Here is a 16,639-nt window from a genome sequence, read left to right on the forward strand (position 1 = left end):
CTCACAGATCAGACAAAGAGAAGATCCAGGTTCACAACAGGATTGACTACTGATACTGAATTGCTGAGCAACATCCAGTACAAAAGCTGCATCACCACAGTCACAAGAAGGATGCTAAACAAAAGCTAAACAAAAGCTGATGGTCAAAAAGCCAAGACAGTATGAAAGCACAAAGAAGCAATACTTCACAGAAACACAGTTAGCTCTCTAAAAGTTAAATTGTATGCATCTCAGGCACATTTAGCCCTTAAGCAAAACAGAATATTTTCATTCAAAATACTTAATTCTAGTGTAACTGGACATAAGCAAGTTTCGAACCAGCAGAGAGCTAAAGTACCATCAAGCAGACAGAATGTGGTCTCTGTTATCACTGTTACTTTTAATCTGTGAGAAATTTTAATTCTACCATGTATCAAAACATGAAATAAAGTCCATGTTTTTATTTAAATATACCTACTCTGAATGCAGAGAGTAAAGGCACTGCCTCTGCACTCTTCTCCAGCCCTGCAGAACTTTGCTCAGGGAAGATCTTTCAACCAAGTATTGGTTGAAAGAAGTCTCACAAAGGCACATTAGCAAATCAGAAATAGAAATAAGCACACCAACAGAGCGTCAGGTGAGTCTTGGAAAACCCCATTCATGTGACAAAGCCAGACAAACTAAAAACCTTACTGTGCAGTATGTAAATCACAAGAAAAAAATGAGTCAGAGAAGAGTTTAAGGAGTGCAAGGCTTGCAAACCTGTTTTTTATAAAACATGTGCTGGCGAGTTGACTGTTTTACCTATGCCACTCCAAAAGACAGATCTCAGTTCCCTTCGCCTTGCCCCTCCCACCCAGAGTAACACCCGGTGTGCTGCCATGCCTTCTCGCTTCCTCTGCTGGCGCAGCGTACCTTTCCTCTTTGCCTACAGTGCCTCCTAGTGCTAAAAATTGTGAAGGAAGCAAACCAAGTTTGTAAACCGGCTGGGATTACACGTTCAGTTTCTGAGGGCTGAGAGCAGGCATCGTGTCCCAATTTTGAAAAAAAAAAAAAGGTTGAAATCATTGCTATAGCTGATTTGTGCATCAAGGCAGGATTTTAAATGCACAGTCCAAGCCTTTTCTTTTCACTGAGGAAAGGTGCAAAGCACATGTTAATTAAGCTTGCAAAAGAAATGCTGCCTGCAAGTAGGATTTGCTTTCTGAAGACTTTGCTCATAGAATATAAATAAACCAGTAATCTGCATCCTGAGAAGTCATAAAGTACTTATGGTAAGTAATCTCAGGAGAAACAAACTTAAGTTTACCTGGAAATTTATAAATACTAAGATCTTAGTTGAAGTTTAAAAAAAAAAAGTGTTGCAGTTACCTCAAGTAGAAGTGCCTGAGAAACACAGAATTTACTTTTTAGAACCCAGTTCAAGCACCCAATGTGTGATGCAGAAAACCCAGAGCCCTTATCCCAGTCCTGTTCCTACAAAGCTTGGAAAAGGCACCATGATTCACTTTTATTAGCATGTGTGGATGCACAAAAACAAGATACTCTGTGAGATTTCAACATAATGTACCTCTAACTACAAAAAAACCCCAACAAAACAACAAAAAAAACCCTTCAACTGGGGAGACCAAGTTACAATTTACAAAACCCAACAAAAAACAAGCATGCATATCTTTTCACTATTACATTACACAAAAATGCATTCACATTAAATCAAACACTGGAGCAATTCACTAAAGTCCTGATTTACAAAGAAAAATGCCAGAAATGTAACATTAGGAAAGATGACATGGAAAACGATATCATTTTTTATTCTCCAAGCAGCACAAAAGCAAATTTCAATTTTGTATTATGCTTATCCTTATTTTGAATAAGGATACATGAAATTAACATTTCTACTTCATTCAATTAATTAAGTTCTTCACTAAACCATGATATAGAAGAAGATGTCTAGAATTTAACAGTCTAGATACAGTTCTGTGCCATGTGGACTATGATGACCTCAGTAGATCAGGGAGGCTGGACCAGATGACACACTGTGGTCCATTCCAACCTGACCCATTCTGTGGTTCTGTAAAAGTCACCTCATAGTAACTATCCCAAAACCAGAACTTTAAATGTTGACCTCAAATACATGAAATTGTCCAATTCATAAAACCATTACAACTCAAAGGTTGCAGCCTGAAAACCAATTTTGGGCTCTTCCAGTGTGCAAGGCGGTTTCCTCTAGTTTCAATGTATTGAACTATGCTAACATTGTAGATTACAATATTTTTGGAATGTGTTAAGCCAAGGATGTAATAGAAAAATCTAATAAAGGTCACTTTACAATTCTGTCTTAAAAGCAGTTTAAAACTAATTTTCCAAGGGTTCCAACACACATATATGCAAGCTTAAAAGACTATAATAAATAAAAGCACTCAAAAGATAAAGTTGATACTTTTGCACTATAAAATCAACCAAAGTACTTATTTTTTTTATTTTAAAAAGAGCACATTTAACATACAAATCTCCCCTTAGAAAAGTGTAGTGTACTCAACACAACATTCATTCAAATTAAAGTACTTCTCATTACAACAGAAGGTTTTCCAGCTGTCTAGAGAATCATCTCTAACCTGGTTTCTGCTTCTGGCCAGGCAAACTTGAAGAAATTACTGTATTAATTAGTGTGCGTAGATAGTACAATAATTCGTAATTATTTCTCCTGCCTCAAAAAACACTATTGCAAACAACTATGAAAATATCTTAATAACTACAGAAGTATTAAAAGATTCTTCACCTTCTTTTTCTAATCATGAAGAACTTCCTAGTCTCCCAGTACCAAACAAAACACAACTTTAGCAGGACTGACTGACTTCTGAAGTATGAATTTCCAGAACTAAAAAGAATCATGCAACCTTGAAAGTGTAGGAGAGGAAGGCACCTAATCAAAATGTTTGTTTACTTTCACAAGATGGATGTTCCAGCTCCTTTTCTGCATTACAGCAGAATGATCTATCCAAATGAATCTTTAAAATTGCAACTTCTAATCTAAATCTATATAGATTTTAAATAAACCCCTATTGTTGGAGATGATGAAAGTTTACAGGAAAGTTTTACAGATATGAATGCTTAGCAGAAGGCTCTCTGAATGTAGAAAGCTGAATAGAGATGGAAGCAAGTTTTGATATAGAAGAATAAAAGATGTCTAAATGAAGGACTGCTAAGCCAGTTGTTACTGGACAAATAAGAAGGCAAAGGTTATGTTAAGTTGGAAACAGGTTTTATGGCTAGAGCAAAGGATATGTTGACAACAAAGAAAGAAGAAGTTTTTACCAAGTAAAGAAGTCTCCAGAAAAGCAAAAAACACTACAGGCAAACAAAAACCATGCTTTTATCAAGTAGAAAAAAGGTCTAAGAATTTTACACTGCAAGAAAACTGAAAAACAACTTTAAGCTTAAACTGTAACATAATATGGTAATTATAGCAGTTGTGATAGGCTATAGGTAAATGTAAAAATATTGTGTATGATGCTGATTGGTTTTTACGTATGAAAATGCTCAGTAAAGAAAACTATGTAATGCATTATAAACAGAGCTAAAGTGACTTCAGGTTTTGCCTATAAGTTGATGCTGACAGCTATAGGCTTGGCTCTGTTACCCACGACCCATGACTGCTGTGACTTCAATCTATGAAATAAACAGCACCTTTAAAGAGCCACCTGCAGTCCCTATCTCTCATTCAGGCTCTTACACCTAAGAACTGCTTTGTTTGAACTTCTCATTGCTTTTTAGAGAAAGAAAATATGTATAATATTTTACTCAAAGTAACACCTGAGCTTCTGCCAAAAGAGTGATTTTCTTTACGTGCCTGTGAGAACAAATTAAATTATTCTAAAATAATTCTAATGTAGTACAAAATAATTTCAGTGTTTAAAAAAGAATGGGTTTAACTTCATTTCATGCAAAAGAACTCCAAGCATACATAATATTACCTAATTTCCATAAAAAGCAAACTATATGATATAACAGTTACACAAATGTTCCTCTGCTACAAGCCTGAAGCAAAAGGAATCACCACTGCTGCTTCACTTAAATCAGAAATGCTTCCATTAAAATAATTGCAAGAAAATGCTTACTAGGGTAACTTTTACTTCTTCACCAACTCTTATACACTCACTATTATGCTTTTTATCTGAATTCCTGGAGGCATTATAATGACAATTTATAGGTTGTTATAGAAATAATAAGTTTCTCTTCTTAAGTTAGACCAGAAGAAGACTCCATCAATCTTTTCTCCTACAAACAGGGAAGTACAGTTGCCTTTCAGAAGACCCCTTCCTAAATCCAGTTTTATTGGTAACAGACAAATCAATCAAAAGCATCCCTAAACTCTGCTGTCCAGAAGTGAAGTTAGTAATGATAGTAGCATGGGTGATGGGTAAATCAATAGAAAAAGGAGCATCTCTTAATATCCATTCCAAACAGCAACTGTTGAAAAAGACCACACTGAAGCTTTCTGATGTACAAATATGAAAGCCAATAATCTATATATATTCTTACCAGCTCTTTCAGATTTTTCTTTCTGTTCTTTTAATTCCTCGCCTTTTGTAGTTATTTCTTTGATTCGAACACGAAGTTGGGCTACTTCCTCCTCCTTCATTTCCAACGTTTCATGCATTTGCCGCTTTGTCTCCGCAATTACCATGCCCTATGGAAAAGGTCCTTGTGACAAAAAGCTAGCAAATAAATAAGACATATACCTGAAACAATTTCAAGCCAGGGCACTATCCTTGACAGTAATAAACTGTAGTCTGTTATTACAAGACCAGGGATCATGGGATTTTTCTATGTCAGAAAACAGAAAATGCCAACGAAAAGAAGATAAGAATAGGGATTATTTTTAAGAGTATCCAAAATTTACCTAGTGGTGAAAAGAACTCCATCAAACACGGACCATCCAAAAACTTCCTCCTTCTAGTACAGACACTTTCCTTTGAAACATATATTCTGTAAACAAACCCAAACTAAAAGCATTGTAGAGTCTGTACTTCTCCTTTGAGAATACACCATACAATGTCAGTCACGTCACTTATGACATCACCAGAAGTTACTCCAGGTACCAAGACTGTGATTAAAAAAACTTTTAAGGAGCTAAAGACTGAGAAACTCCTTATTGTCTATTGAAAGTACAGTTACTTTACTGATTATTTTTAAATTAATTTAATTGCATCTCATCTTCATTTGTGTTTGGGATTTTTTTGTTTGTTTTAGAGTAGACATCAAGGAGTGTATTCAGTATATCAACTTCATCCTAAATAATATCATGTTGCAGTATTAAGTATAACCTAACAGATATATATCTTACGGTACATATACAATAAAAATCTTAAGTAACTTAAATTACTTGTTTATTAAAACATAGATGAAATCGTCAGACCACTAAAACTAGCTTCTAATACCAAGAGCCAAATATTTTGTGTTTTAAACAATCTTCCTCAAAATCTATAGCTTTGTTTACCTTGTCTTGTTCTAGCTGTTCAATCAAATTCTTTGCATCACGTAGCTGCGTAATCAGTTTAGTCTTCTCAGCCATGTGAAGGTCCTAAAAAAAGATCCCAACCACAAGTTGGTTGACAAACAGCTTAGCTTTGGCTCTTACCCTGCATTATGCCTTGGAGCAAGAACACAGAACACAATCAAGAGAAACTGAAGTGGGCAGCTTTAAATTACTTTTACTTCTCCCTGAGGTAGGCTGCCTTACGGGTTCTGTAATAATTCAGAGATCTGAAGGCTTTGTTAGAGCATCCACACATGGAGGTCTGAATTGCTAAAGAAAAACAAGAAAGACGTCTAAGATTTCTGCTCTATTACCTGCATCTGAGTTTACAAGAGTATCTCAGCAATGCCACATAAATGATTGTTACTAGCCTTGTGCTAGAAAATGTCATTAAAATACTCATGTATTTCAGAGCATTTTCAAACCAGGCTAGTGCTCAGAGATGAAGACAGAGATGGGAATCTGATCTCTGTAACTAAACTTAAGTATAGCTATACTTAGCACATAATGTTCCACACTTAGCATTAATGGCCTTAAAAGGAAAATTGAGCCAAGTATTAATTTATTAGTTTTGGGATTTCAGTTATGTTCACAATATTGTGATCTCCACTGCCCTTCCTTCTTTTTTTTTTCTGTTAATTTACATAATTAATGCCTCATTCACTACGTCTTAAAGGTTTAGCTCTGCTCCACTTTTCTCACTTTACCTTCTGTCTTCTGTGCTAAGACAGTCTTACTCACCCCAATTTTCCACAGCTACTGACTTCTGATCATTATTTATACAGTAAGGTTTCATACCCTACTTCACTACTCCAGAGTAGTTGCTGAGTGTATTAATTCCAGGTGGGTTTTCCACCTTTATCTCCAAAAAAGTACAGGGACAGTTTGCTTCATGGTCTACCCTATCAATAAATTTTGAAAATACTGGAGATCTTACTGCGTTTTCATGGTTACCCATAAAGCTAAGAGCATTTTCCATACCTTCATTTTCTCCAGTTCCTGTAGCCTCTCTTCCAGTTGTTCTTGAAGTGCTTCTTTCTCATTGGTTAATTGGGCACAGGACTCCTTATGTGACCGAATAGTCTCCTTACAACGCTGTAGCAAGTTCTCTTGGCGCTTCACCCTCTGATTAAGAGTTTCCAGTGTTTTAACAGAGTCTTTATTACCCTCTATAAGACAACATACCAATATTACCATATGCACACCATTTCCAAATTGCAGATCTGCATTCATCGACAATGCAGTGGACTCATAAGTCTCTAAAGAAAGTTGTGCCAAGTCTGCAAAGCTTCCTAGTTCCTACTGTAAGTGCCAGAAACATTCTACACATACACAGATTAGTAAACAGTGTTTCACACCAAGTTAGCTTACAAAACCCCAGTTCCTTTATCAGCTTCAAAACAAAGCTATTAATCAACAAGGTTTTTTATGTAATTAAAAAGTCATCATGATTTATAAACCTGCCTGCTGCTACTAACAAAATATGCAGAAGCAGGAAAAAATGCGAAGCAAAGCAAATCACACCTTTCAAGTGTCTTGCACACAGATTCTGGCATTCCCAAGGCTGGGTATGACATTTGTTCTAAAATATCCAGGTTGGCAATACTACATTCAGCAGAATAAAGGTCATGCTTAGTGTCTTTCTGAGTTGTACTCATAGAATCATAAAATGGTTTGGGTTGGAAGGGGTCTTAGGGATCATCTAGTTCCAACCGCTGCCATAGGCCAGGACACCTCACAATAGAATAAGTTGCTTAGAGCTCCATCCAGCCTGGCCTTTAACACTTCAAAGGATGGGGCAGCCACAACTACTCTGGACAACCTGTTCCAGTGCCTCCCCACCCTCACAGTAAACAATTTTTTCTAACGTCTATAATTTAAACCTACTCCCTTTCAGTTTGAATCACTGTATAACTAGCACATTGTACGGTGTGCTTCTGCTCTGATGCTCTGGAGGCTGCAAGAGGATTTGGCATTGTACTGGATTTACATGGCCAAGGTTAAGTAGTGGAGGGGGAGCTACAAGGGTAGTTTCTGCAAGGAGCTGCCAGAAGCTTTCTTCATGTCTGGCAGAGCCAATCCCTGGCAAAGCACCAAAGATAGATGTGCTGCTGGTCAAGGCTGGGCCAATTAGTAATGGGGGTAACGCCTCTGTGATAAAAAAATTTAAGAAGAAAAGAAAAAAACAATACTGCACAGTTGTAATTGCGGCCAAAGAGAAGCAGAGTGAGAACATGTAAAAGAAACAACTCTGCAGACATGAAGGTATGTGGAGAAGGAGGGGGAGGAGGTGCTCCAGGCACTGGAGCTGAGATTACCCTGTTGCCTGTGGTGCAGACCGTGGTGAAGCAGCTGTGCCCCTGCAGCCCATGGAGGACCAAGGGGATGCAGAGATCCACCTGCAGCCCATGGAGAAGCCCATGCCAGAGCAAGTGAATGCCTGAGAGGAGGCTGTGACTTCCTTCCTATGGAGACAGAAGCCCACTCTGGAGTAGCCTGTCCTTGAAAAACTACACCCCGTGGAAGAGTGACCCATGCTGCAGCAGTTTGGGGAGGACTATTGCCTGTGGGATGGGCTTACATTGCAGCAGTTCACAGGGAGCTGCTGCTCATGAGATGGACTCATGCCAGAGAAGTTCTTGGAGAACTCTCTGCTCCTCCCTCTCCTGTGGGAGGGATCCCACAGTGGAGAAGGAAGGGGAAGGACTCCTCTCCCTGAGCAGCGGATGAAACCACAGATGATGAATTGACCATAAACCCCCATTCCCTGTCTCCCTGCCTCTCTGGGAAAAGAGGTAGAGCTAGGAAGAAGAGAGAGGTGGGGGGCAGATCTTAAGGTTTTATTTTACTTGTTAACCTGCTCTGATTTTATTAGTAATAAATTCACTTCATATCTCTAATTCAAGCCTGTTTTGCCTGTGACAGTATTTAGTGAGGGATCTCTCCTGAGCCTTATCTCAACTCATGAACCGTTCTTTAAATTTTCTCTCCTCTGTTCAGCTGTGGAGGAGAGAGAGAGAGCTGCTTTGGTGGATGCTTGGCACACTACAGTCCAGAGGCAGACTCACGCACAGAAAACACCTTGAATCACAATTTTTCATTATTGACTAAGCAGTACAAAAACCATGGCACTAGATAAGAACATCTTTCACCTAACACTTCCTATCATCCCTACACATAAAAACCATAGCAAATGCTGAACGAATACAATTTCAAGATGTATGTTTAGCTCTGTCTTAACCCTACCTTTTATGAAGGGTACCAATTAAAGACACTATTATTATGTATCAGCATTATAATGTCCCTTGCTCAGCAATCAAATACATACAACATATACACAACACTGAGAATCCCATTAATTTACACAACCTCTGGATGTGAAGAACACTTAGGTTATTCAATAGCAGGAATATCAAAATTTAGTTTTCTTTTGCTTTTTTTTGATAAAACAAGACAAAAAAAACCCTAAACTCACAAGCAAAAAGACAGAGACTGGCAACTAATCTGCTCTCTGAACTCCAGGAATAGGTCCTCACTTACGGGGGACAGAATCTCTTAATTGTATTAAGTTAGGATAGTAAGAACACCTACCAACAAAGCAATAGTTACAATGTTATTATCAATATTGATAAAGGAAAGACATACTAGATCTGAATTCTTATGAAAATTTAATTTCTTGAAAGGGTTATCCTGTCTTCTAGCTGCCAGAAGTTTTACAAAACAGTTATCTTCTAGAAAATATATTCTTACTATGATATGGTCAGCCCTAAATATTGTTACTCCATCATAAATAACAGCAGGTTTATTCCCCGAAATGTAAGGTCTCTCAAAAAAGCCACAATACGTACCATTGCTTCCTGGTTCCACAATATTTTCTGCACTGACTTCGTTCATTGGACTTTGAACTTGTGGTTCTGATTGGACATTTTGATCTGGCAATTCAGTGCATATCTGACCATTCTGTAATCTCTGTTTCAGCAACGACACCTAAACAAAATGTTCTTTCTGTTAAAAAAATCCAAGGATTCTAAGCAGGTAATTTTTTTAATCTTCAAAACTAGAAAGAGTAAAATTAATTTTGATATTTGCAAGTAGAAAAAGGAAAAACTCTGTCTGAAATTTTTTACCATTTTTTAAAAGTCAGAATTATGCTTCCAGTTAAAAAAAATAAAATTACTATGGGTAGAGTAACAAAGACCAGTTAAGCAAAATACATGAATTTTGCTAAAGGAATTTTAGGTCAGACATCTGCTAATGTTGATATCTTGATAACAAGAACATCACAAATGTATTTAAGTGCAAATCAGTCAATCATATTTAACATGAGTGAGATTTTAGAAAGGTATCCTGTGCCACAGAGACACACTTTATTTCTAGAAAATCCTAAATTCACAAGAAACTTTACAACTTCAGAGCAATTATAATGAAACATGGATATGCATTATAGAAAATATATTGCTAAAAAGAAAAAGTAAAAAGAGAAGTTTTCAACATCTCCAGGGTAAATTATCTTACCTGAGTTTGCAGGACACTAATAAGTTGATCCTTTTCTTCTAGGGAAGCATCAAATTCCTCTTGGAGATGTTTCTTAGCTTGTTGGTCCATTTGGAGCTCCTGATAATACAAACACATCTCAAATAAATACTGAAACGTGAACTCAAAAGTTCACATTACAAGAATATTACAGAATAATATCTAAAATATCTCTTTCATGGTTGTGATCCCAAAATAAAACCATAGTGTATTTTTTTAACTTCTTTTTAAAATTTATTTTATTTTACAACATTCCACACAATATAATAAGAACATCCAATTATAACACCAGCATTAAAACAGCAAGAGTCTAGATTTGATGCAAAATTTGATGCAAAATTACCAAGGATACTTTCTCCTAAAAGTAAGTTTGCATAGGGATTATTTCAAGCCTGCTCCTGTGCCTTTCATGCACACATTTCTCCCGGAAGCTGAAGATTACACTTTGGTAGATTCTTAATTTAGCCACCACATTAAGTCAACAAAAAGAGCAGAAAATGTAAAATTCATTAGGCTCATTCAATAAGCCACCATTCCAAAATGACAAATGCCATGTATAAGAGAATTGGTCTTTTTAATCCACATATGTGGCTCAAATGAAAAAGGCAGAGAACGCCATATAATTTAAAAATGTGGTTTTACTTGATTCTTACATGTATTTGTTTGGCTGAACACTCTTAGAAACTTGTAGATATTGCCTAAATTCATTTATAGGATCTACAGAGTCTTATAACATATTTCCTGTAGGAGGTTTCTTCTAATTACTTCCTATGCTTTTAAAGTTGAAACATTTAAATTTCTTTAAATAATTATTCTAATAGAAAATAAATGTACTTGAATTAATTCACATGTAACTCCTTATTAAGAGAACCAGAAACACAGACATATCACGCATGCACTGCAAATATTTTCAGAAACTTTTTAATCTTTTTTATTTATGTATGTTTCATCCATATATATCTTCCCCATAATTTACCCCAAGAAAAGAATGCTTCTATGACTGTTATTCTGCAAAGATCACTTGTATAAAAGCAATCACCACCCATAAACATGAGTTCCATTAGTGAGGCAAAGACAGGCGACAATAGAAAGAGAAAGAAAGGGTTAAAAAGTGAATGAGACAAAACTGAGCACTGGATGCTTCCTGTGCTGCTTTTCTCCCACTCTAAATCTTGTTTTTATGCTGTCTTGCTGTCTATCCCTTACCTCCGACAGTGGTGTTGCACTTGGTGCAAACTTGGTGTTGCACTAGCTCCTGAGGCAATAAAATGGCTTCAGCTTCACATTGTGCTTCACCAGGGTTTGACAATATGGTGTTGCTGAACTTGCCCTTTTAATCTGTTCAATCTGATCATCTTTATGTTTAAGTCCATTCTGTTTATTATCAATACCAAATACACTAGAGCTTCTCCTTTAAATTTTACTATACCCTAAGGAGGCAAGTCATAACAAAATCTACTTGATTTTGTGACTGAAACCAAACTATACTGAAATCCATAAAACAATGGAAGTATTACAACTGAGATAAAGATGATTTTTTTTAATTATCCTAATTTTTTTTTGATAGTCATTGAAATCCTTACAAAAATGTGCCTATTACTTGTGTTTGCCTGAATTAGTACTTGCAAGTAATAGAAAGGCAACAAATTGCACAGGGACATCTATGGCTGGGCCCAACAATACTGCAAGAACCACACACACTTCTACCTATTTCACAACGAACAAGAGGAGTAGTTCAGTTGCTGATGCACTGCTCTGTCTTAAGAGTGTAGCAATTAGCTGCTGAATGGGAAGTAAGCCAGAGGAGTAACCCCAAATAAACAAAAGAACAAAAGCAGTAAAATACCCTGCTCTGTAATAGAAAATGTTTTGCAAACAAAAAAAGTCAAAAGCTAGGCAGAAAAAGATCCTACGTAGGTGTGATACAAAGGAAATTACCTCTCTCAGTTCTCCAATTCTGCGAAGTGCTTTATCCTGGCTTTGACTCAGAACACTCTTAAGAAATAAGGAAGAATAAAGATCAGGTGTATTAAATGTAATTTTAAAATGGATAAATAAATTCAAAAAATTCACAGATGTAATGATTTGTTTCTCTTTCAAGTCATGCTTGATGTGCAAATATTGTCATAAACTGCCAGCTGTGGGTTGGCAATCAATCTATCACCTGAAGTCAGCTGATTCAACAAAAAGGGCTGGAGTACAGTACTTCACAGTTATTTTGACAAATTTATTTTACCTTGGCTTCCTCAGAAATCCCAGCTAAGAAATCATCTTCTGTTACATACACACAACACACTGAAAGTTAAATCTATATTGTGACTACACATTTTAAGATTTAAAAACTCATGCAGGTGAGAGAGGATGAAAAGTAATGCTCACCTGTAGCTTCTTCTTTTCCCGCTGGATAACTTGATAAGCAGACACTAGCTAAAATACACAAATCAGATATAAAGATGATAATATATCTGCATATAGTCATCAAAATAATTTCCTTAGTTGTATCACTACCTGCATTTTCAAACTCTTCACTCTACTTGAGAACACTCTTTTGATAGAAATGTACTAAAATTTTCTTAATGTTTTCTTTTTCCATCTATAAAATATCTCCAATATGTTAAAAAAATACAGGCCTACATGACAAAACAATGATGTTACTCAGCATTCATACACAGTTTTCCGTTCCCTGAGATGACATACCACATTTCACCCTTCAACACAGGGGGTCAAACCCAGGAGTATCAGAAAGTTACATCCCAGACAGCTACTCCACAGGGGGGACCACTTGTAAGGGTACCCATCCCAGGGAGATTAAGCAAAAATAATTTTACAGAGAGCAAGCATTAAAAAATAAATTTCTAAATTTAACAAAAAAAGGTGTGATGTTCTCATCCCATATGCTTTGCATATATCCAGCAAAGACAGATTGAAAATGGACAGTATTTTATTTCTCACTGTAAGCTGACAAAAGAATTAACTGCACAACTTAGTTTAATTAAATATTTGATTACAACTGTCAAGTAGCATTATGTTGAAGTAGCATAATGGCACTTGGAATTAGAACATTCTGTTTTCAAATTCATGAAAAATTTAAGAAAAACAAATTTAGAACACTGAAACCAGAAATCAGTAAGTCAAAATATAGCTTCAAATTCTTATTTAAAACAAACTAAAAATTTTCAGAATTCAAAATTACTTTTAATTTCAAAGTCATATTTATTTTGCCCTTCTAAGAAAATCAAAACTGATATGAGTGGTTTCCTACACCATATTTTTGAGATGCTAACTCTGCATCCTATTTTAAGAAGGAAAAAGTATTTCTGCCTTGATTACTCATCATATATTGAAACAAGTTTCATCCAAGCTCCAGCAAAACAGTTCTTTTGAATTGAACTAAAGAAAGTCATAAAACCAGGAAAAAAATCCAAGCCTTTTTGATGGAGAAAGTTAGGACTTGGTGGACAGATTACACTAATTAAAAAACCCCAAACAACCAAACAAAGCACTAAAACAAATCCACAAACTGAAGAACTTCTTTTTAGCAACTACTATTTATATAAACTTTAAAAAAACATTTATTACAGTAGCTGGAAGTGAAAGAAAAATTATTGTGAGACAATTACTTTTTCAGGCATATGCTGAGTACTGCAGTCACTGTAAACATATTTTAGATTCCAGGGATTTCAACAAAAGTCTGCACAGGAATTTTTGTATTTGAGGGCAGCAAACATTAAAAGAACTGTAGAAAACAGTACAAACATCCAGTTTTAAATACAACATATTCACACGTCAAAAAACAATTAAAAAACCCCAAACAAAACTCCAAAACTAATTTTAAAACCCAGTACCAAACCACCACTATCAGTCAGACAGCTTTACTTTCCCCAGTAATTTGGAAAATGAGTAGTGAAACTACTTATATTACTCGTTTTCACTAAAATACAAAAAAAAAAAATAAGGTGTGTGAATTAATTCCTCCAGGGAATACCTGGAAATTATGAAGAACAGAACTTGTTTCTTGAAAACAAAATGCTTGCCTATTGCGCATGTATAGAATATACACTGTGTGTGCATTTCAAGAACAAGTTGCAAAAAAAAAAAAAAAATACATTTGTTGTCATGGGAGTACAAGTCATTCTCGTCTCTGTAGTGAACTCCACACCCTGCTAGATGCTTTCAGTTGAAATCTTACTAGGCCTGCTCTGTGTGAGTAACCATTAATTTACCTCTACTGCTGAGATCAGGAAATTATTTACAAAGAAGAGAAGAAAAAGTTGTCCATGTTTTATTGCCAGAAAAACATTTGACCTATCCAGGTCAAAAATAATTAAGACTTAAAATAATTTAACTTCTGTGTTAGTTATAAATTGAAACATTTGCTCCAAATAGGAAAACAAAACGATTGTCCACTGCTGCAGTATCTCTTAGCCTAATCTCTTTCCCCTTTCTGCCTAGCTAAACCAGTCACATTGCCTACCTCTGAGTATTTTCCCCTATAGTTGCCCAAACTGCGCTCCATTCTACGCAGACGCTGCAGCAACTGCTCTTTGCTGAAGCTGTCCATACTGCCCAGAGGCTCTTCTGTTTCACTTTCAATGTCAGAGGGTGAATCAAAGGTGGGACTGATGGTTTCCAAGTCTAGTCGATTCAGTGAATCTCTGGAAGAGCTTCGTACTAGGGACTCTTTAGAAGAAGAGCGAAATAGGGTCTCTTTTACTGGGCTTCGGAACAAAGACTCCATGGAGGGAACTTGAAGCTGAAGCCTCTGGACAAAAGACTGACTGTCACTTTCCTGCAAAAATTCAAAGAAAGTAATTATTTCCGCACTGATTTTAGGCAGACAGACACACTAAAGTCCAGGAAAGAGACCCAACCTGTGCAAAGAAACTACTGTTGTCTAACATATACATGACACTAAACACCTGCCATTCCCTTAAAAGAATCATCTCCTTGTGCAGAAAAATTAAGCATGCAACTACCAGATGTGCACAGTTTCAGATAGCAACTAAACCTAATACACTACAGCTCTGATTCAAACTTATAGAAGAATGCATTTCTGTGTAATCCCTCTAAAAAGTATGTGTAACTAATATAAATGGTTATTTACTGTTGTCTCAAAGTTGAAAAGTGTAACTGACTCACTTCTTGATGTTTTACACAGAAGACTGCATTTATCTTAAAGACACAGATACTTTCCTATGATAAAGGGAAGAGAATTAATGGTAGAAGTCCTTGTATGATAGTTAGTTCTAGCAAGCCATCTTGAACAGTCCCTTTCTTAATTTTTTTTTAATGGCTTTATGATTTTTACATAAAACAAAAAACCTGATTTATGCATCTATAGTACTTACTTCATTCTATACCAAAAGATTTTGTGCTGTGTTAACTTATACTGCTGGTGCTACAGAAGTGATGTGAAAGCATTCCTGCATGATGTTGCCCCTACAACTAAATGTTGGGAGGCACGTGCAGAAGCCACTGCTAATCCCATTTCAGCAAGCTAAATGTTTCCCTGAGACATTTTAAAAAATGACATACATCTTTATCACTGGTGACAATATTTTTAGCCTACCAGTTCTTTTCCTTCACCTAGAAGGCAGCTTTTCAGACATGCAATAGGACCTCTAAATTTCAAAGTAAGTTTAATGCTCTGTATGCTATGATGGCTATGCAACAAGATGCATCTCAATGCTGGCAGTCTGCTAACCAGTCCCTAGAAAAAAAAAAAAGAGCTCCACACATCAGTGACAATACGTAATACCAGCTAATGGGATCACACACGAACAAAATATCTGAGCATCCTGACAGGCAACCACTTATCATCCCTACTTCAGCATGAAGATATATACTGGGCACTTAAGCAAATATAACACAAAGACAACATAGCAGTGAAGCAGGAAACAAACCCCCCATGCCTTCCACATACCTGTGGAGAGGCAGGTTCGCTTCCATTGTTTTCTGTGGATCCAGGAAGTGGTTGTTTATTCAAGTTCTACAGGAGGTACAAACAACCGTTAGAAGAAACAGAGTACAAGGACTGTAATTCAATGATTCCTAGAAACACCTATTTCCTTTGCCTGTGTTTTTAGTATTTTCTTTAAAAAGCTTATTGTTTTCATGCAAACAAGCTAGTTCATTAAATTCAAAACAGATTGCTGCAATATGCAGAACTACAAAGCAGCTACGTGTGCATGGATTAGCATGAGATAGCTGCAAATACAGACATCTCCAATTAAGTAATTCATAATGATTATTCATATGACATTTATGGACAAATCAAAGACACACCAAAAAGATAAAATTATAGCAGGAAAAATCTAACTGATGACTAGTATTTACAGCCAATATGAGTAAGAGTTGGCTGTAACACCATCTTTCTGTGTTTTGATGCACAGGGGGGCAGTAACTACCTGGAAAAGAAGTGCTGATAAGAAACTATTTAAAACTCCAACAAGCATGGGAAGAAAATTAAACTTTCAGAAAATACATCTTACACAAAACTTTTGCATTCCCAAAGAAAGGAAAGTAAAACACAGAGACATTAAAAAAACCTCACTCAAAACAACAAAACCAACACAACAAAAAACAATA

The 16,639-nt window shown here is 36.2% G+C and overlaps 1 protein-coding gene across 9 annotated transcripts in view; it reads right to left on the reverse strand.

Annotated features, from left to right (window-relative positions):
* Nucleotides 1-16,639, reverse strand: part of GOLGA4 (golgin A4) — a 79,034-nt gene that overhangs the window by 36,065 nt on the left and 26,330 nt on the right. For 8 of the 9 annotated variants that reach the window (XM_066190592.1, XM_066190606.1, XM_066190598.1 and 5 more), the window contains 9 exons: nt 15,975-16,040; nt 14,526-14,840; nt 12,431-12,478; nt 11,990-12,046; nt 10,034-10,132; nt 9,367-9,505; nt 6,500-6,687; nt 5,480-5,563; nt 4,522-4,669 (listed from right to left, as the gene is read on the reverse strand). In XM_066190592.1, the coding sequence (XP_066046689.1) occupies nt 4,522-4,669; nt 5,480-5,563; nt 6,500-6,687; nt 9,367-9,505; nt 10,034-10,132; nt 11,990-12,046; nt 12,431-12,478; nt 14,526-14,840; nt 15,975-16,040 (1,144 nt within the window). Of the gene's footprint in view, nt 1-4,521; nt 4,670-5,479; nt 5,564-6,499; nt 6,688-9,366; nt 9,506-10,033; nt 10,133-11,989; nt 12,047-12,430; nt 12,479-14,525; nt 14,841-15,974; nt 16,041-16,639 lie in introns of those variants that run through there. The other variant, XM_066190619.1, reaches the window with a different exon arrangement.

This window comes from Chamaea fasciata, unplaced genomic scaffold (assembly GCF_029207755.1).
Source record: "Chamaea fasciata isolate MVZ Bird 193981 ecotype frontalis unplaced genomic scaffold, bChaFas1.0.hap1 SCAF_1, whole genome shotgun sequence".
NCBI classification, from domain to species: domain Eukaryota; kingdom Metazoa; phylum Chordata; class Aves; order Passeriformes; family Sylviidae; genus Chamaea; species Chamaea fasciata.